At 31.2% G+C, this 21,259-nt stretch overlaps 1 protein-coding gene across 6 annotated transcripts; it reads left to right on the top strand.

The window, feature by feature from the left end:
• Positions 1-5,288: 5,288 nt before the first annotated feature.
• On the top strand, positions 5,289-21,059 carry LOC130451518 (facilitated trehalose transporter Tret1-like). Of its 6 annotated transcripts, none has more exons than XM_056790576.1 (4): positions 5,347-5,635; positions 9,898-10,079; positions 17,437-17,716; positions 19,168-21,059. In XM_056790576.1, exons 1-4 carry the CDS (start codon positions 5,595-5,597, stop codon positions 20,240-20,242), a joined length of 1,578 nt encoding a protein of 525 aa, XP_056646554.1. In that variant the 5' UTR covers positions 5,347-5,594; the 3' UTR covers positions 20,243-21,059. The 6 variants fall into 6 exon arrangements, with proteins under 6 accessions (XP_056646557.1, XP_056646554.1, XP_056646555.1 ...); XM_056790577.1 differs by having other exon boundaries at positions 5,347-5,750; XM_056790575.1 differs by lacking the exon at positions 5,347-5,635 and adding an exon at positions 6,119-9,723.
• The last annotated feature ends 200 nt before the right edge of the window (positions 21,060-21,259 follow it).

The raw sequence follows: 21,259 nt of genomic DNA, 5'->3' as shown, positions 1-21,259 counted from the left end.
TTGGCGATATTAATGATTGTATGTTCAACTGTCGACACAATAGTCAATCTACTGGTGCAGTCTTTTAAGCACTCACGACAATCATAACCTAAACTAACCAAAATTTGCTACCTACTTAACAATCATATTTTTCCCAGTCCATAGTACTTTTACACCAATGAAGCTCAAATTCATTATATTTAATTAAATTAGTGATTTCTATTGTAACTGTAGTATACTATAGTATATTTATTACACCACCATTTCTGTGTTTGTCTTTATGTAGATAGTGAAATAATTTATTTCAGTTTTATTTTAGTTCATGTACATTTCTTCATATGATGAATATATGATAAGTAAATTTGTTTTATTCATTTATATAGAATAAATTCTATGAATATAAGAATCATGCAATATTCATTTCACAACATTAATTAGATGTTAAACTCGACTATATCTTATACAAACAGTCTCATTTTAAAATTATTTATTATTCCTTAACGTACCAATTTTTATTTATTATATTTAATTTATTGTCTTAACTATGAAAATTAACAGTTAGTATTCTATTTGTGCTGGTCCCTTATTCATGATGTATTTGTTGTATGATCTAATATGCGTTTCATATAGAGAAATCAGATACGATAGATGAGAATAATTTTCTACATCTTCTCAGTTTTGGAAGTGTAAACTTTTATCCTGTATACCTCTCATCCAAATTAACTTAACCTCGATTTGAATGATCATTCATGTCTAATAAGTTCAAATAGCAACGTTAATACAATGCCCTAAGTTTGTCAACCAGTTATCATAAGCAATCAGATTTTAAAAATGTTGTTATTTCATTTTCCTCTTTACCATCGGATTAAACTTTAAATTAAGGGGACTTCGTTAGTAAATTCATATATCTCAAATTAACGGTTTTTGTATAAACTTGAAAAAACCGAAATCCTCATGGTTTTTAATTGTCGGTTGTCTGGAGCGACCAAAAAAAAAAAAAAACAAAAGCTAACATATCAACAAACAAACAATGAAAACAGCTTGACGGTTAACCGTTGCATAATAACCGTATCGCATTCCCCTTATATTACCAGCAAATTGAAATAATCTTGTTTAATAAATTCTAAACGGGACACTAAACACTTTTGCAATGCTTAAACGTCAAGCTGTTTCATTGTTTGTTTGTTTGTTGATATGTTAGCTTTTGTTTTTTGGTCGCTCCAGATAACCGACAATTAAAAACCATGAAAATTTCAGTTTTCTCAAGTTTCTACAAAAGTCGTTAATTTGAGATATGAGTTTACTATGAGTCCCCTTAATTTAAAGCGTAGAATCCAATGGTAAAGAGAAAAATGGGAGTTATCATTCGAAAAAATTAAGTTTTCGAAGTTCTTAGAAATTTGGCACCATTTTCTGAACACCCTGTATAGATTTTTGTCAAGGTTCTCACAGATTCTGAAAGCTGTAAGTGTTATTTGTCCAAATCCCAAAAATATTGGATCTGATTCATTTAAACTTAGAAATATGAAATATAATTTTTTTAGTGGAGGGCTGCATGTGTCCAAATATTTCAAAAATGTGAAATAATTGAAAAATGGTGGACTTTAGGCATACTATGCCTCATATAAAGTTATATTGAAAATTCGCGTAGATTTCAAAAATTTAATAGAAACCATAGCATTCCGTTTAAAATAAGGAAGTTTTAGCTGAAGCGAGCATTTCGGAAAATCCATGGAAGCAAATTTTCAGAACACTAGTCGCAGTACTTTCCCATATACATATCGATTCAGTTTGTCGTGAAGGACCCTGTAAGAAATAGGTATAAATGTATAACAATAATAAAATTTTACTTACAAAAATTAATTAAGATTTTCGGTGGTTTTGGATAGTATTAATGCTTGTATAATACTCATAAAACTCATAGAATTTGAAATTCAATATTCAAATTGACGTTAATAGAATTATTGATTAATTGACTCTGATAGAAATATTGATTCTGGTTACTATAGGAATTTTCATTAATTTTTGATTAGATTGATTAGATATTGATAGATAAAGATAAGTTGTAGTGAATGATGTTCAATATTGATTGGTAAATTTATGGATAACATTAAATTTCCATAGATTAGGTTATTATGAATGTAACTGAATATTTATTGGCTAGAATATAAATGACGATAAATTTTATAGGTTAGGTCGTTATAAGTGAAGTTGAAATTTATAGGTTAGATGAGGTTAGTTGGTTGTTAATGGCGGTGAATTTTTATTGAATTTGTTTATTCAAAATCCTAAAGATATTATCTCAGAAATCTACATCCCCAGGACTATTGGACTATTCTTATATATGGATTCATCGTAATTGCCAGTTGCTACCTAGTTTATAGCAAATACATCAACAAGATTCAAACTCCAACACCCCAACAGATAGACCACCACGATGTTCATTTATGGGGGGAGGAATTATTCACCCATTAAAAAATGCTGACGGCACGCATCCCACAATCGATTTCCCTTAACCAGCTTTTTCAGAAACTTCCGCTAGATAGCCAATGTTCTGAAGAGCAATTATATAAAAGGGCGGTTTTAAACTTGCTTTCAATTCAGTAACATATATTTCTATTGTAATTTTCTTTATATTTTCTATTAGATGTAATAATAAATATTTTTAAAAAGCTATTTCGAGCTATCAAATTTATTATTCACGTAATCATTTTGTAAGTGTTCTTGTTAATCACAAGAAATATATCAAGGTATAGACATTTAGCGACGTAGAAATGTTAGGACCGTGTCTTTTGATGAATATTTAATACGTTATTAGGTTCCAAAGGCAAACTGGTTTGGATAATACATTTTATCTTTCATAATTTGCCAATAGTTTCCATTGAATCACCACAAAAACTTTTATTAATAATGTTTGTTTCAAAAGTAATGACTGATTTCCAATCCATGGTCAAGCATTATCAAATTCTAGGACTATCACTGAGCAAATCAAAAACTATTCCAGCTGTATGCTCCAATCGACTTATATTCAGGAAACATGACAATAAACTGAAACTAGGGTTAATATATTTTTTTCTGCAATTAAATTACATTAGTTGTTATGGGTACGAAAAAAAATACATAGTTAGCAAAATAAAGTACAATTTATTTTTATTTATTATTGTTTAAAAACATATCATAGCACAGAATCTTTACATTCTATATTTAAATTGAAGTAAATCAGTAATTCATTTTATTTCAAACTCAGAAATGTTTTGTTTTTCTTGTCGTACCATTCGCTACTCATCACAGAAAAAACTTTTTTGTGAATGCTGAATGAACCTAACCTACTTGTCAATCGAATTTACAGGCGATATAAGTGAAGGTAAATCAACCTACCGAACGTACTGCATCAGAGCCGAACTAGCATGTTTGTATGGTATGACAAAAATAATAATATTACGATAGGAGGATCATAATGCATTTATACTAAAACTCAAATTGTATTTGAATATCTTTTACCCATCAGTATCAATAGTTAATTTCCAAAACTCTGTTTATGTATGTTTAACGACTAAAAATTTTATTTTGTTGGTTCAATAATGTGAAAAAAAAATATTCGCTCAAATTTACCGTATATCAATTTAACAGCTGACGTTACGCGATACAATTGAATCACTTGAAATATGTTTCAATTTATATCAATCAATTGTTTATTAAGTACATAGTGCTAAACAAATTTGTTTGTGTTGTCAGTCAATTTAATAATCACGTCATTGGGTATTGGTGGCTGAAGCGAGTTAAAAATTTTTAATGATCGTTGACACTAAAAATAGTTCAGTTGCTTGCTATACTCGCTAAGTGCTGTAAGAGGCAAATAATTGGAATTTTATAGATATTAATGAAACTTCAAAATCGCCTTGAACTTGATTTATTGATGAGATAATGAAACTTAACGAAATGTTTCAATTATAGATATATTACATGAATATGTACAATTAAAATAAACATGCAGTAGGAATGGCCAATTAACTAGCCTCGAATAGATATTCTGTGAAAAGTATAGTATACTGGTACAATATAATATTATTCTATTCATAGATATCTTCTTCCTGCTGTGTATAGGCATCATTGCCTGTTTTTATTCACATCATTGCCTCTGCTCAGTCACCTGGGAGGTTGTCACTCCATCTTTTCCTAGGTCTTCCAAGGCTTCTTTGTCCTGCTGGTGATTTGTCCCTTGATATTTTCACAATTCGTTCTTCCGTCATGCGGTCAATGTGCTCATTCCATTTTATCTTTCTATCCAGTACCCAGTCATTGATGTTATCTATCCATTAGTGTTCTTCCCGCTATTCTTCGAACTATTTTCATTTCTGTAGTCTCCAATATCCGTTTCGTTTTAGAGGTCTCAGGTCGGGTCTCTGCTGTATAGGATAATATAGGTCTGATTGCGGTCTTATATATGCGGGCTTTTGCTTCAGTTCGAATGTATTTATTTCGCCAGATTGTGTCATTTAGGTATACTGCTGCTCTTGAGGCTCTTGTTTATTCATAGATATCTATCAAATAAAATAAGGACTGAAAAAAATATTAGGTCTTCTTTTCTTCTATGGGTCACTACAGAACATCATTTTTTGAATGAAATTATACAGCTTACATAAATGTTTTTCATTCAAAGAAGACCAATTTCCAGCTCTCTGTTATATCTGTGTAGTAGTGTTATAAGTAAAGCGTGTGTGTTATAGAATTCATTAAATACAATCTATGCCGGTTTGAGTAAAATTAGAGGTAAGTGATAAATATCTAGGTGGCTGAAGGGTCGTTAGTTACATATCTTTATGATTGATACCTCTGTTGACTATGAAAACTATTATTGTTACCAAACCTAGGCTGTGATTCTTACACAATCGAACACTTTTCGTCACGTCAATGTATGTATTTTAATATCTCTTTATTTCTACATTTGTCATAACTTTATATGTCCATATATATGGTGAATTTTTGTTTACGTTTCATAATACTTTTCTGAAATTCAGACAATGTAACTACATAAACTGACTAAACGAAAACATTGTTTTGTATTTTCTTTTTCTTCTCTTTCATATATTTTATTCATAGCAGAACAATCTTATGAATCATTTCTTAGAGTGTATACTATTTTTTCATGATATTATTAACTGATACAAAATAAAGTATTTACAACTTCCAAATTATGGACTATGATGCTTTGGTGATAAATTAAGTTTCTCATGTGAACTTTTATCTCTCAAACATACGTATTGTTATTCATTGGATAATCCCTATACAACTGACTGATTGGATTAGATATTTATAAAACAACATTGTATAGAGTGTGAGATTTAGTGCAACTAGAAAATACTTATTGAATGTAACCTTGGGATATCAACATTTTAAAAAGCCTTATCGGTATTTTTACACTGCTATCGCCGCATCGATAACGTCAATGAGTGCGGACCTGCGGCTATTCCAATAATAATAAGCTACCTATAAGTTGCGATACAAGTTAGTTTGTTCACTTCGTGTACATCCTTATGTAATAAGTAAAGCGTGTGTGTTCGTAGAAAATATTTAAAATTCTCGTGTCAAAAAAATTTTAGTGATGAGTAAAAGAGATGGCCGTATTTCACAACTACGAGCTGCGCTATCAGGTAACGTGTATTTATAGCCCGAAATTTATTCATACTGGACAAAAACCAAGACAACCAATAATTTCAATTATATCATCAGTTTGTAATGTTGCCTCACATCCAGTGGAGTCCATTGATAAGGTGATTCATTTATTATATGCTATTATCTTATTATGATTTTTAGATAAACTACTTCCGCACGTTTTGCTATTTATTGTGAAGAAAGTAGGTTATACTTTTGGAACCACTTTTTTTAATAAATAGTTCTAGAAATTTCATTGTCAAAAAAGTATAATTCAAACATCATTATGCGTGTCTGCCAGGTTGGCTTGTTTAGATCCAGTGTATTAACCATTAATTCGATAGCTAAATTAGATTTAGACTGTTATTAGTAAAAAATATTAGATTGACAAATTCATTTGAATTAATAATAACATTTACCGGAGCTTAGGAAAAATATTGAATCATAAATTTCTTTGAATTTTAAACTATCCATTATAATTACATCTATGGAATATCATATTGATAATTGTCAGAGGGATAATTTAACGACAAATAATTTTAATACATATTTTCAAAATGCTATTTTAATTATAATTACGTAATTGTATCAATCAGTAAGTAACTGTTACTTAATTTACAAATATCATTAATATCAACAAGTCTAAATCATTCGAATGTGGCACTACTTAGTTCAATAGATTGCAAAGATAAATCATACTACATGTGATGCTCAACAAAAAATAATACATACAAATAAACCACACGCATTTCACTGGTCTTTGTATCTGAACAAATTATGTGTTGTACAAACTCTGTACGATGCACACATGTAACTCCAAACAATTTATTTTAATGTAAAACTGGAATTGGAAATTTGATATATTCTTAATTCCAAGAAGTAGCAAACATTTTCACTTAAAAACTTTGTTGCCAGTGCTCAAAGAGTACAATGAATACTTCGCTCTAGGTACATTGTTGTTTTAGTACGTTTATTATTTAAGAGGGTTCAAAGAGAATTATACATCGATAATACTACTAGGCGTTTTCCGTTAATGTTTTCCCTTGCGAAAGCGTTCAGAAATATACAGGCTAATTTATTCTTTAACAGAGTACATGGATATTAACAATACGAAAAGTTATCTTATAATATATAAATATGTTTCTGAAACTATTCAATTCAACTATTGTTCAGTTATATCGTTGTTTGAGGGTCTTGGTTTGAAACCATAAGTTTTAATCTACCTTATATATCGTACATAATTTTATTATATACACCGGCTCCATATTTCCTATAACCGCTAATCCGTTTTGAGAGATGGCAACTGTGAAAATGTCAAATCTGCCACAATGAAGTTTGTCATTTTTAATGGTAAACGTACTCAAAACGTGTTGTCGTACGAGTGCTATTTGAGTTGTTTACAGATACTTGAAATATTCATCTTGCTTAAAAAATTGAATCAAATCGCGAACATTTTCGTTCGATGATTTTCGACGTGGATTACATCTACAGCAATGTGTCGATCAACTTTTGGTGATGAAGCACCACCATCTCGAACTACAGTGTTTTACTGGTGTTCCGAATTCAATCGTGGTCGCACTTCGCTATAGGAGGAATTTCGTGATGGTCGTCATAAATCGGCTGTTGTGCCAGAAAACATCGATGCTGTGGGTGAATTTATATTGCAAGATTGAGGTTGAGCCTTTGGGCATTAGTTTCACTTGCACACATTCAATATTGCATGAACATTTGGCTGTCAAGAAGATTTGTTCGCGTTGGATACCATATAATTTGACACCCGTTCAAAAAAACTCGTATCTATTGGTGCAAAGAAATGCTGAATAAATTTAGTAGTGGTACTTCAAAAGACTTCTAGATCGTGATAGGTGACGAATCATGGATCTATGCATATGAACCTGAAACTAAACAGCAATCGACTGTCTTCCAAGACCAGTCAAATCCAAAAAAAAAAAAATTGTTCGCGCACGAAGCACGTCTATCTCAAAACTTTAACATCAACTCTTATATTAACTTTTTCTCTTATTGCTAACCGTCGTCTAGTATTAATAGTGAATAGTTTCTAGTATTAATAACGTTTGAATCTATACTGTTGTAGCTGTTAACTACTATTTTTAAATATTTCATTGTGAAGAGGAAATATTCGAGGTTTTCCTACCTTCCATTCAGCTTTTGTTCTTGTTATTGATTAGCTTGTTCTGTAGTTAGTAATGTATCAAAGTATTATCTTCACATTTGCACAAGATTGTTCAACTCCTCTTTCCATGTTTACTTTCTCGGAATTTCTTTCTAGTTTCTCTCTCGCTTACATTTCTGTTTCCATACTTCTATACCACCGATTTGTTTCATATCCCAAAATTTTTATTCTATTCTTTCTACTAAATTTGTGGCTTTTCTTGTTGAAGTATCCCGATTTTTAGCAGCACTTCATAATTCTGCTACTTTGCCACTGCTACATTCAAAACTAACATTTTCATTGAAGATTATTCAATTATGTAGATTGTTTTTTCTGTATATACGAATAAACAATCTGCCAACGATTTTTTTAGGTTTAACCAACTATTTTTCCGGTGCCAAATGTATTCATTTCCATTAATTTCAACAAACTCTGTCTAAAAATGTGCGAATAACGTAACCTTAGAAGTACAATAAAGAACTCCATTAGTTAATTATTACTAATTTGATTTAGTTCGTGTTCCATGGCGTTTTATGTTTTGATAATAAATGTGAAGTGTCTGCCAGTGTAGAAACTATCATATGAACACGACGCGATTATAGTTTTCGAAAACTCCTAATGAAACCCTTTAAATCAATCTTGACTTGATCACACTTATGGATTTTCCAATGATATTCTGATTAGTGAAAGTTGCAGATTCTTCAGAACAAAAATATAACGCTACAGATCAAAGTGAAAGATTATATGAGTAACGTTAGGTGTTTATAAATCTAGACTTCATTGCCGTTCATCTATACAAAAAATCCATACTTACTAGCCAGTTTGAATTGAGTAAATGCCAGGGCCGGATTAAGATTTATAAGGCCCGAGGCTAAAATAATGACGGGGCCCCCTTAAGGAATTCGAAAACCCGGAAAAATTCACAAAATAATATCAATACGTTAGATTTGTGGTATCAACACATCAAAAAATACAGAATGATTTCCAAATGATGGGGCCCTCTTGGACCTGGGGCCCGGGGCTATAGTCCCCCCAAGCCCCTAGCTTAATCCGGTCCTGGTAAATGCAGGTGATTTGGGCTTAAATAAAATTCAAATTAGTACTGGTAAGGTGCTACAACAAAATCATTATTATCTAAGCTTTTGTTTGGAGTTGTTTTTATGTTTGACATACCAAAGGTCATTTAACATGAACAAACACAATAAATGTTTGGTAATCAAATTTACTATGTGTTATAACTTAATAACAATAATAGTTATATTTAAATTATACCATAAATCGCCCACAACATTTGAGATTACTTTGAATGCCTAAAAAAATATATTTTTTAATTTAATAATACATAATTATCGGTCGCCCACATAATTTGATAATACTTTGGTTACAGAACTATATTAACGAAATAATATACAATTTTACAATAATTAACGGTTAAAATGTCGATGGTATATGATTCACACATGTTCACATATGTTCATTTGGTTTCGATGTAAAAATAATCACACGGTATAATGTAAAAACTGGTATATTCCTCGCTTTGGCTTGTTATGATTAATTGGACATTTAAACAAAAATCATAAATCACTTCGCATTTTGTTTATTTATAAACTCTTCACATTTTGTATGACGAAAAATTTCTACATAACCCTAATACATAGGCAATACTCCATACACTCCAGTAAAGTGGATTGCCTGGCTTGGCAGCATTATTTACAAATCAATCAATTAAATAAATTTTGGTGACATTGGTTTCACTCATACTCTATATTAATCCTAGAATATTAACCTTATTTTACAATACCGTGAATACTAACCATTCGAAATTTTTACGATCTCGTATTTAAAAATTAAAAACAAGTTATGAGTAAACGAGTAAAGGCCTGCTGTGTACCAGGATGCACGAATAAGCAAGCGATAAGGTGAGAGTAATATTTACTATTTATCAACATAAAAATATTTAAATTGAAATCAAGCTCATATCTAAACGAGAATAACTCTATTCTTCCTAACTTCATTAATTTGTATTTAGGAAATCATTTTGTTGAATGGTTGAATATGTTGAAAGATTTTATCTTTATTTTACTTTTTTATAGACATTCCATTCCTACAAATGAAGATATTTGCAGAATTTGGTTACAAAGAATAAATAACCCCAAGTTAATGCTTGCAGATACAGTATTATCATCACATAGAATATGTGATATTGATTTTGAACCAATTTATACAAACCCAGGCAGGTTAAAAAAAGTTTCACTACTAACTCTACATTTACCTGGTAAGTAGTTACATTTACTGTGACAATAAACCTCATATGAATCATAGTGAAAAGTCTTGTCACTCCTTATGTGGCAGGTTTAGTAGCGAAGAAATTATTTAAAAATCTCAAATGCCACTTTTGTAAAAATATAATATCAAACGAATTAATTAAAGCAAATTCATTAATATATTCTAGGGAATAAAAAATGTTTTATATGCCCCTCAGAAAAATTCAGTGATATTTTTAAAATTTCTTCTGATAAAATTTTCGAATGCTTGCCCCAGTTAATCAATCCGTTAGGCATAAAGAAACAAATATTTCGTTTGGAGGATTTGACAGACATTTCCTCAATATTTTGTTCAGATCATAAGGATTATGTAAATATGTTTGGAAATATTAGTTTTAACATATGCATCTTCCATTACATAGGTTTAATTAATAAAATTTTGAAGGGTAAAGATCAATGATATAAAGACTATGATGTTGTGATGAATATGGTATATGTTAAATATAAGGAAAGCTGCAAAAAACACAACGGTAATCATTAATTATCCATGGTTATGAAATCAGTTTTTTATATACCATTGTATGTACCATGTACAAACAGAAACATTTTTTGAACACGCCAACTTCTCACTGTTGACAGTTCTAAGTCTGCTAAAGTGTGAAGGAAAATTTTTTGTTTGTGGATATAGTAATAAGATGTCAAAAACAAAATAAAAATTATAATAATCATCCTGTGTTTCAATATTTCATCTACCTATATCTTATATAAACCATTTAATTGTGAAATTTAGATGGTCGGACCTGGTTGTCACATAAATTGTAAAGGAAACCAAAATATTTTACAAAATACGAGGCATATTTTTTAAGTAAGTACCGTTTTGGAATTAAAAAAAGAAGTGCAAAGATATCGCAATAATTTTATTATTACATGAAAGCCTGTACCTTAATCTACTTTTCTACATAATTTCCGTGAATATTGAGGCACTTGTCATAACGTGGCACCAGTTTTTGAATACCCTCCTCATAAAATTCTGCCGCCTGACTTGTTAACCACTTTATCACAACTGTTTTGACTTCGTTATCGTCTTGAAGACGCTGACCTCCCAGGTGTTTCTTCAAGTGCAGGAACAAATGGTAGTCGCTGGGCGCCAGATCAGGGCTGCAGGGAGGATGATCTAGAGTTTCCCATTGAAAAGATTTGATGAGATCTTTGGTCCGATTAGCCACATGTGGACGGGCATTGTCAGGTAACGATACCCTTACTCAACTTGCCACGTCTTTTGTTCTGGATTGCACGACGCAGATTGTTCAATGTCTCAAACTCCACCAGCAATACTCCTTTTCTGTCCCAAAAAACTGTGCACATGATTTTCCGGGCATAAATTGTTTGCTTAAACTTCACTTTTTTGCGTGATGATCACTCATAATGTTTTGTCCGTAAACTTCACAGATCTCACGATGAATATCGATCGGTTTTACGCCTTTAGCACCAAGAAATCGTATAACAGTCCGTATTTCACAATCGGCTGGTCGGAGGCATCTTAAACACTCAGTGAACAACTTAATGGCGTCAGTGCGTAGGTAACCGGCGCGCATGTGCGGAACGCCGACTTTGGGGTTGTAAACAATATTTGAATTTGAAATGTTAACAAAATGAAAGTATTTTGCATAATACTTTTGTTTCATTCACAATTTGATGCGACAATTAGCTTTGAGCATTTAAAATGACTCGAGTTATTTTTAAATTTCCCGCGAAATTAGAATGGATATGAACCTTAGATCAAATCTTTGATTATAGAAATCTTTTTTCTTGGTACGAAGCCAGTTCGATAGATGTCGCTAGGATCGAACTTTGTCATTAAATTTTTATACAGAGTGGCAGATCTATCGAGTATGTAATCTTAGGCAAGAACTGCTTGTACCGAAACGTCAGAATACTGTGACTTATACACAGTTGCCAAATCCTAAAACGCACTGCAGCATTCGTATATTCTACGAATGGTTAGTATTCTAGAGCTAATTAATTGGCAAGAAAAAATTAATTTTGTATTCGGACTAATATAAGTATGGTCAATTTAACAGAATCGTTGACTAAAAATTTTAATGAAGATCAAAATAAAATCATATTTGCTTGAGTACGTTAGTTAAATAAATGAAGTGAAATTGATCCTCAAGATATGATATTTATTAGGTTTCGAATGTAAAATATCGAGCCACAAAAGTATATAGTTGTGCATTTTATCCAGACAATTATAATCAAAATAGTATATTAGGAACAAATACTACAAACATTTTAAGTAAGCGATTTAAGTTTGAAAAGGATTTATAATTTATTATCCACGTCATATAAATATAAATTATAATAGTGGATGAAAGGATGTGAAAAAATAGGTAATTATCGCTCATAAACAATATAACCTAATCTCTACATACTTAAATAAAACTACTAGTCATCATCATAATCTCTGAATAAGTCGTTTCTTCTTGGCAGCTGTTAGCTGCAGCTACATCTAAATAGTTTCGATATCATTATTTGCAGGATTGGTTGGGGCGGATCACACTTTTGGCCAATGATTTATAGTATTGATACCATATCGAGTTTCTATTTATTCGACTAGGTACATGGGATTATTATTGAAACAAGAAAATTTCGTTTTGTTTCTGATTCCAATTAATTGTACATTGTGTACTAGTCTATTTTTTCATGAAATTTGTAAGAAATAGACTCGAAAAATATTTTGAGTTTTGGGGGTTCCCTTATAATATGTAACTCATGAGTTATTATTATTTTCACCTTATATAATTATTAATTTAGTAGACCAACTAATTAGTACAAAAACATATTGCAGCTTATTTGTTATGACCAAAAATTTCGTAAACCATTGATTTGGCATAGTGAAAGTCGATAACTTATTGTCATTTAGATTATACTTAAATAAAATTGATCTAGTCAGTCAAATTACTATGGAAGTCGATGGTAGCGCTTCCACTTATGCCATTGAAAAATCTACCTATTCAATTTTGCTCTTTTAATAAGACAGGTACAACATTTAAGAGAACAACTAACGAACAAATAGAGAATCTTAGTTTATTTTTCCAACCTTCCGCGGGTACAAATTATTTAATTATTATAATACATTTGATGGTCCTTGATGGTGATATACCAGACATCAAATTTATCTTCAAGATAAGTTTTGTATTTTCACACTTTTGATAAGGATGATGTTGTAACGCCTGATGTATAAATAACCCCACGAGGTCAAGCTTGAATTATCCTTTTTGCGTTAAGTATTACATATTGTGATGTAAACAACTGATATAATTGTTTCTAAATGCACATATGCAATTTTAAAAAAAATAAGGATTTAGAATAGTACGGTGAAAAAATATATATCATACGTCGTTAATATTAACACATCATAAACATTTAATTCCTCAATTTTACTTACTTAAACATGTCTTCATTCAATAAAATACAGTTTCTATATCACATATAAAAATTTACAATGAATTAAGTAAATCCTTGCGTGTGAAATCTCCCATGAAAAACAGATCTCATATATTGATAATAAAGCGGGTACTACACGATGCGTCCAACGTTTGCGCCAACATTCGCATTCTAACCTACGGCTGAACATTGCTGCAGCGTCCAACATTGGGGGAACATTGGACGAAGTTCATGTAGTTCACGTGTAAGGGGACAAAAAGTGTGTGCCGTTGTACAACAAGTCTTGGTTTCAACTTCATTCCAATGTTGGATACTCCTTTGACGCCGGTATAAAAACCGAATTTCCATGGCCAACGATCTAATGCCAACTTGGAAGCAAAACATTGTCGAATACCATGCACACTACGACCACTTGATGCGTCCATTCATTCCAGCCTCCAACATTGGAAGCATTGGTAGCATGCTTAACGTTTTGATCTGACTACCCTCCATTATCTAATTTTACACTATGCTTGTTTTTTTTAGAGTGACATTACATTGGATACTGAAGATGACTGTAATGTTTTGAGTCTTAAATCTCAGAATTGTGTATGCCCACGTGTGTGCGAGCGAGTATGTGTTTAGAAACTAAAATGTATTGCTTCTATCTATCTCAAACTAAATGTTTACTCGGTATTTTGCGTATTGAAGCAATGTTAACAAACGTGACTTTTTGTCGAGTTTCTAATATCTTTGGAGTGTACTGAATAAAAATTGTCGACCATCTTCTCCTGGAGGTTCCAACGAAGAAATTCATCATAATGAGAGGTACCACGTTTGACTTTACTACTGGAGATTCTCAACTAGAGTTCGGTTTTGGAAATGTGATATCAAATGTCTGTTTGGTGGTTTTAATGTGTAGAAGCCTGGGTTGGGATGAATCCAGCCTCGAATGTCAATAAATTGAACTTTTATACAAGTTGAACTAAATATATTCATTTTTTAACATCAGCAAGATGTAGAACAGGATTTTGTCGCTTTCAAATGTACAATTTCAACTGAGTTGAAAAATCTCATTATGACGAAGACAAGATTAATATAATTTCATTTCTCAGGATAGAAACTGGTTTGGAATATTAAAATTCTCTGCTCTCAAAATGCAAAGCATAATGAAATATTTTCAAAAGTCTCTCAATAGTTTGTCATTTGTAAATGACAAAATTTGTTTTACGTCTAGAAGTGAATTGTTTTTTTTTTAAATTCCCTAAATAAATAAAATCCAACTTAATATAATTTTGTTTTTACTCAAACACGAACTAAGTAAGAATTACTGAAACGAGCATGTACTAATAAAAGTGATACAATCGAATATGGTCTAACATATTAATTCAGAGATAAATAATTCGGCGAACTTGTAAAATTAAATCTCGGGTATAAAATTACAATATAGCTTTAATTGTTATGACGCGTCTATATAATAATAACATGTTATGCAAATTGGAATATATTTTTCCTTCAATTCTGTCTATTTTTTTGTTGATATACACTTGTTTATAAAATTATACGTTCATGATATCAAGCATTAAGGGATATTAATTATATGATAGCACTCTTAGTTAAGAAAATGACTTCCACACAAAGTGAAGTGAAAAAGCCAGTGATATTTTATGCAAGACAAATCATTGCGGCAATTACAGGTGAGGGACACTCTGGTAGATTAATTTAAATAAAAAATAACATACATTTCGAATTATCCACAATATGGAAATTGGTATATATCTTAAATGAACAATAGTTAAATATCTGAAAACGATTCGACTTTAGCAAAAAATTGATTCAACGCCAAATTTTGAAATGCTCGTTCTCGCATTTTTCTCGTGAACACAAGAATATTAATTCTTCTTCTTGTTTTGATATGAATCACCGATTCCGGTGTATCAAGGCTGTTACCACTACACAACAATGCAAATATTTAATTCTCTGTAGAATTATTTGACTATGTGTGAGGATAATACGATATAATTGATTATAGCGTCATTTAGTTCCAGACATATTCTATATCAAAAAAGAAAATGCATCAAAAACTTTCGATTAAGCTCAAAGGCCCAGAAATCAGATGTCATATGCTTGATATTATTTTGTAGAAAAGTGGGAAGAATGTTCTCTTTTCGACATTGTTATAGGAAGCATTTTATTCTTTTACGAAGTATTTGACTGCTAAAAATTCGTCATTTAAGCTTTGAATTACTAGAACACCCCCCTTATTCACCCGATTTGGCTCCGTCCGACTATCATCTCTTTCCTCAACTGTAAAAAAGTAGATCGTAAATTTTCTTCCAACGAGGAGGTAATAAAAGCTGTGGAGGTCTGGTTTGCAGAGCAAGAAGAAACATATTTTTTTTGAAAGGTTTACGGTAATAAATGTATCCAATTAAGAGAAGAATATGTTGAGTAATAAAATATTTTGACATTGGAATTTTGTTTGGTTCTATAGTAGGCTAAGAATTTTTCAGTATATCCTCGTAAATGTCCTGAATTTTCACGAATATTCCCACATATTAAAAATTTTATTTTGGGTGAGTTTGCGTCTGTTTCTTAGCAAACAAGTTGCATCTTTTGAATATTTTATTCTATCCCGTATTATTCCAGGGACAAAATGTTCCTTACCAACAAATGAAATCGTGAGCCTTGAAAATTATATATTGTTTGACAGAACGATTTCATTAAAGCCACTTAATAAGTCGCATACAAATATTGTTATATAAAAACCAATGTTTTATTACCCGCAATTAGTTAAAATAACAGAAACACGTACCTAAACATGGTGATAATATTCTGTAAATTTTGATACGAAGCTCTAGCGCTATCTTGCAAAAATAAATCAACGACAAGCTGGATTAGTTTTAAAAAATAATAGGGGATTTGAGAATTTAACTTTAATATTATTATAATTTCATATTGGTTATAATAAATTAACATAATTTATTTCAAATATATCAACTGAGAGTGTCTTGTATTGTTTTTAGTTTTATCGCAATTATTGTCACATCATATGTTTGCATCGAGAGATACCTGGTTTATTCTCACCCTACAGCAGAGATATTTGTTATTGTTTAATTTGAAATTAATTTCTAAAAAGCTAGGAGTTTAATTTCCTTTGAACTATTGGGTTCTAATAGCTTCATACCTATGTAACAAAGAACCTTGTGACTGGAGGGGAAACTTACTGTGATCTGTAAAATATGTATAAGACATTTATTTAGATGTTAAGATGAACGAAATCTTTCGGAATAATAAGTATAAATCAATTCATATCAAATGGAAACATTATATTAGAAATTTGAGAAGTTGGAAGTATTAATGTGTTATTTTTTGATTGGAAAAGCTGTAACGTTATCTGAAAATATTCGGAATTTGGAATAGACAAAATATTAACAAATACAATTCCAGGATAATATCAATTTTCTTGCAATGCATCTTTTCTTCAAAAAGAGATGTTTTTGACTCAGTGGTTGTTCTTTTAATAATATTGCTTGATCTACAATTTGCATTAATAATTTAAAAAAATAATTATCCATGTAGATAACAATATTTCTTCCACCATATAGCTTCTGATCTTGGAATTTCAGCATATTATAAATTGATTTGGAACTATGTAGTAGTTTCTCTCCGACGTTCTATCAAAGTAACATTTCTTCCAGTTCATCACTATGTTGTTTCTTCTTTTCATACATACAGTATTTTAAATTACCTTTAACGTTGATACTTAAGCTGCATACAGAATAAAAATTGGTACACATCATAAAGCGTGTATGTCACATTTACTAGATTTAGATAGAAGTACGGACATATAGGGAGTGTGAAATTATAATTTTATGTTGCTTATTTATTCCAAATATTGATTTGATGATTGATTTTTTAATATGATTCTTGTCTTAACAGGTACACTATTTGCTATCTCCGATGGGATGACATATGGATGGACTTCTCCTATGATTCCTTACTTGATTAGCCCAGATAGTCATATAAAAACAACTAAACACGAAGCGGAATGGTTAGAAACGGCTTTGCTATGCGGATCGTTAGGAGGTTTACCATTAACAATATATTTAGTGGATAAATTTGGTCGCAAAAAATCGTTATTATTCGCTTCAATTACTATTCTAATAGGCTGGCTACTTATAGCGCTCGGAGACAAAATGATTTATCTTTTTATTGGAAGGTGAGTTGACAGTTCAATCAGTAAATTTCTTCTCAACTTTCATCTTTTATTTATAAAATCAGTTCTTATAGCACACATTTCTACATCAAAAAATCAATAATGCTTAAAATGAGAAAAATAAATGAATCTATTTCTATTACCGGAACAACTATGTAATATTTTTTAATTGAAAACATTTGAAAACCATATTTTGTTCGGAAATAAATATTCTGAACAAAAAGTGGCTATTGGCAAAAAATCGCATTATACGAGGATGGTCCCAGAAGTACCTGGCCCAACATAGAAAACAAAAAAATTTTGGAAATAATATATTTATTTTTCAACGTAATCTCCTTTTAGCTTCATACACTTTTCCCAGTAGTGTTCAATAAGTTCGATACCCCTTTTTATAATAAGAATCTTTAAGCTCATCAAAATAGCCATTAACTGCCGAAACCATCTCTTCATTGTTGGAAAATCTTTAACTACCGTGCCATAGTTTTAAGTCTGAGAACAGAAAATAATGCGAGGGGGCTAAATCTAATGAATAAGGAGCATTCAAATTTTAATTCATTAGTATGAGCTGATGCAACACTTTCTTTTTAACCAAATGCGGCAGTTTTGGATTGATTTTTTCACTCAAACGTCACATAATTCTCGCCGTTGATGGTTTTTCCTATTTCAAGATAGTCGATAAAAATTATCCTACGCGCATCCCAAAAAGCTGACGCCATGCAGATAGAACCGTCTTTGCCTTCTTTGGAGCCGGTTTTCCCTTTTCAGTCCATTGTTTTGATAGTTATTTTATAATGATAAGTGTGAAGCGATGGATTCACGTTATATCCATGGTCATGAAACGGTGAAAAAATTTGGCTTTATTTCTGTGAGACATTGCCAAACTGCCAATGGAGACATATTCACGATACTATTTTTTATCCATTTGTTCAATCTTGCTTACAGATTTCTCATATCCAAATTTTCAGTTAATATACGATGTACCGCACTATGTCTGCTAGCTCGCACACTTTGAGTCGACGATCATCCAATAACGCTTTGTGGATTTTCTTCAACAATTCTGTAGTCGTCACCTCATTTGGTCGACCACTGTGATGCTGGTCGTACGGCGTTTATATTGGTTGGGAAAAGGTTTTTCAAATTCACTGAAAACTTTCATTATTGATGGCTGCAAAAGAAGTACTAAAGAAAAGAACGTGGCGTCTCTAAACGTCAAACATTTGTTGTATAGATTTTGTACTATCTTATACAGTGGCATTTTTCAAGCAACTACCGCTATCTCTAGGTCAGGCCAGGTACTTCTGACCTAACCAAGACCTGGTTTCCTACAATAAGTAAAGCACTAAACATTCCGAACTGTTATACACAGGTTAATTCTTATTCTCTTTTATTTACATTCATATTTTATATATCGGTTAGCTTTAAAGATATGTTTGATTGATTTTTCGTGGTTTCAGGTTTCTATGTGGGATGGCAGGTGATATGGCGTTCGTAGCATGTCCCATGTACATGGCAGAAATTTCTGATCAAAAAATAAGAGGTTTTTTATCCGGAATGGTTTATATTATGGTTCATATTGGAACACTTTTGGTTTATTGTCTAGGTCCGTACACGCCGTATTACATGACACCATTATTAGGATCTTTCTTTGTCATAACAGAGGTCTTAGTTTTCTACTTCATGCCAGAATCACCGTATTATTTATTATACAAAAAAAAAGAGAAAAAGGCTAGAAAAGCTTTGGAATTTTTCAAACCTTACAGTAATGTTGACGAAGAAGTTATAGAAATTACTAAAATGCTGGAAAGGGAAAGCTCTCAAAAAGGACGATTTCAAGACTTGATATTTGTGAAAAGTAATAGAAAAGCAATAACAATAATGGCCGTATTGAACAGTGGCCAACATTTATGTGGATACACAGTTATTTTAATGAATTTACATTTAATTTTAGAATCAGCAGGTTCCAAATATATGGATTCCTCTCATGCAGCTATAATATTCGCGAGTATAATGTTGATAGCAACTGGATTCTCATCCTTACAAGTAGATAAATATGGAAGAAGAGTATTACTTATGATATCTTCCATATTATCAGGATTATGTGTATTAACATTAGCTGTATATTTCCACCTCAAGTATCTTAATTTCAATCTGGGCTCAGTTAGTTGGATACCAATAGTATCAGTTATGGTTTATGCCTGTGTATTTAAATTAGGGGTAGGAATAGTACCTATCATAGTTACAGCTGAAATATTTCCCACTAATATGAAGGCGATTGGAATGACGATGGCAGATGCTATGTTCATTTTAGGAGGTATTTTAGCTATTCAAATTTATCAGATTTTTTCTCGAACTTTCCATATATTTGTACCGTTTTATTTTTTTGGAGCATTTGGCTTCTTTGTAGCCATTTTCACATTCTTTTTTATACCCGAAACTAAAGGAAGATCTTTAGATGAAATTCAAAGTATTTTGAAAGGAGAACCGTTGCAAGCGATCAAAGGTACGAAACAACAGGAAGCGGTGCTCTAATATTATCAATTTTTCAAATGTACTGATACTCTGAGTGATATTTCTATTTTCTATAGTCGACCTAATTATAAGTGTTCAAATGTGATTGTTGTATTGAGTTTTTTTCCTTGAGATAAATATTTTAAAATTGCAATGATGGCGAAGATAGATGAATTTAGCTATATTATTATTCCTCAGGCACTGCCACATCAATCTTATTCATCACAATTTTCAATGGTTCTATGAAGCTTCGATCAAAATAATTCCTTTAAGATTCACAGCCACGAATCTCTCCATTGCCCTACATTCCTTTTGCCACTTAACTTTTCCTGTATAACAATAAGTACTCTTTGCATCTCATTAAATGTTCATGGTTATTCCACATTCATTTTGAATACTTTATGAATTCGATGTCCCATCTTCTACATCCTAATTGTTTATTCAAACATAAAATTTTACTACTTTTTCCCCAAATCTTAAATTCTTATTATATACTTTTCATATGAATTTCTAACTAAATTTTGGATAAAACAATGCTGTAATTAGAAATAATGTACCTGAAATAACTTATTTTGATTATGAGACACTTGTGTGATTATATTGTATTTAATATTTTTATATCTCTGACTTATAGAATGTAACTACTAGAAACGAAAGTTGAACATTCACAAATCTATGAAATAAAAACATCAATTGAGTAATTTGCATTTTTATTTAAATTCATCATTTAATCTTAAGCTGTATGTTTCGGTGTGATAAAAAAATAGAATAATGGCATTTTTCAGACGTATTTTTAAGTGTTCGCATCAGGCAACATTCGATGATTACAAGGTAGAGTTCCTCAAGGTATTGTCTTGGATCTCATATCTTCTATTACCTATATGAACAGTTATTCTCTATAAAATAATAAGCTAGGTGCATAATACAGTGATTTTTATACAGAAATCGGTAAAAAAATCATCTGTCTTACAGTTTTAAAAAGCTATCAATACAAAACCTCTGAACTTACTTAAAGGCAACTTCCAACGGCCACATGTT

The sequence above is a fragment of the Diorhabda sublineata genome, chromosome X, assembly GCF_026230105.1.
Source record: "Diorhabda sublineata isolate icDioSubl1.1 chromosome X, icDioSubl1.1, whole genome shotgun sequence".
Classification (NCBI taxonomy): Eukaryota; Metazoa; Arthropoda; class Insecta; order Coleoptera; family Chrysomelidae; genus Diorhabda; species Diorhabda sublineata.
Note: the sequence above shows the minus strand (reverse complement) of the source record. Positions and strands in the feature narration are given on the sequence as shown.

Excerpts from the sequence above, each read along its gene's own strand:
- LOC130451518 (XM_056790575.1), top strand. The coding sequence starts at position 9,665 with ATGAGTAAACGAGTAAAGGCCTGCTGTGTACCAGGATGCACGAATAAG. Across the intron at positions 9,724-9,897 it reads ACGAATAAGCAAGCGATAAG|ACATTCCATTCCTACAAATG; the intron begins GTGAGAGTAATA and ends ACTTTTTTATAG. Across the intron at positions 17,717-19,167 it reads ATTTATCTTTTTATTGGAAG|GTTTCTATGTGGGATGGCAG; the intron begins GTGAGTTGACAG and ends TCGTGGTTTCAG.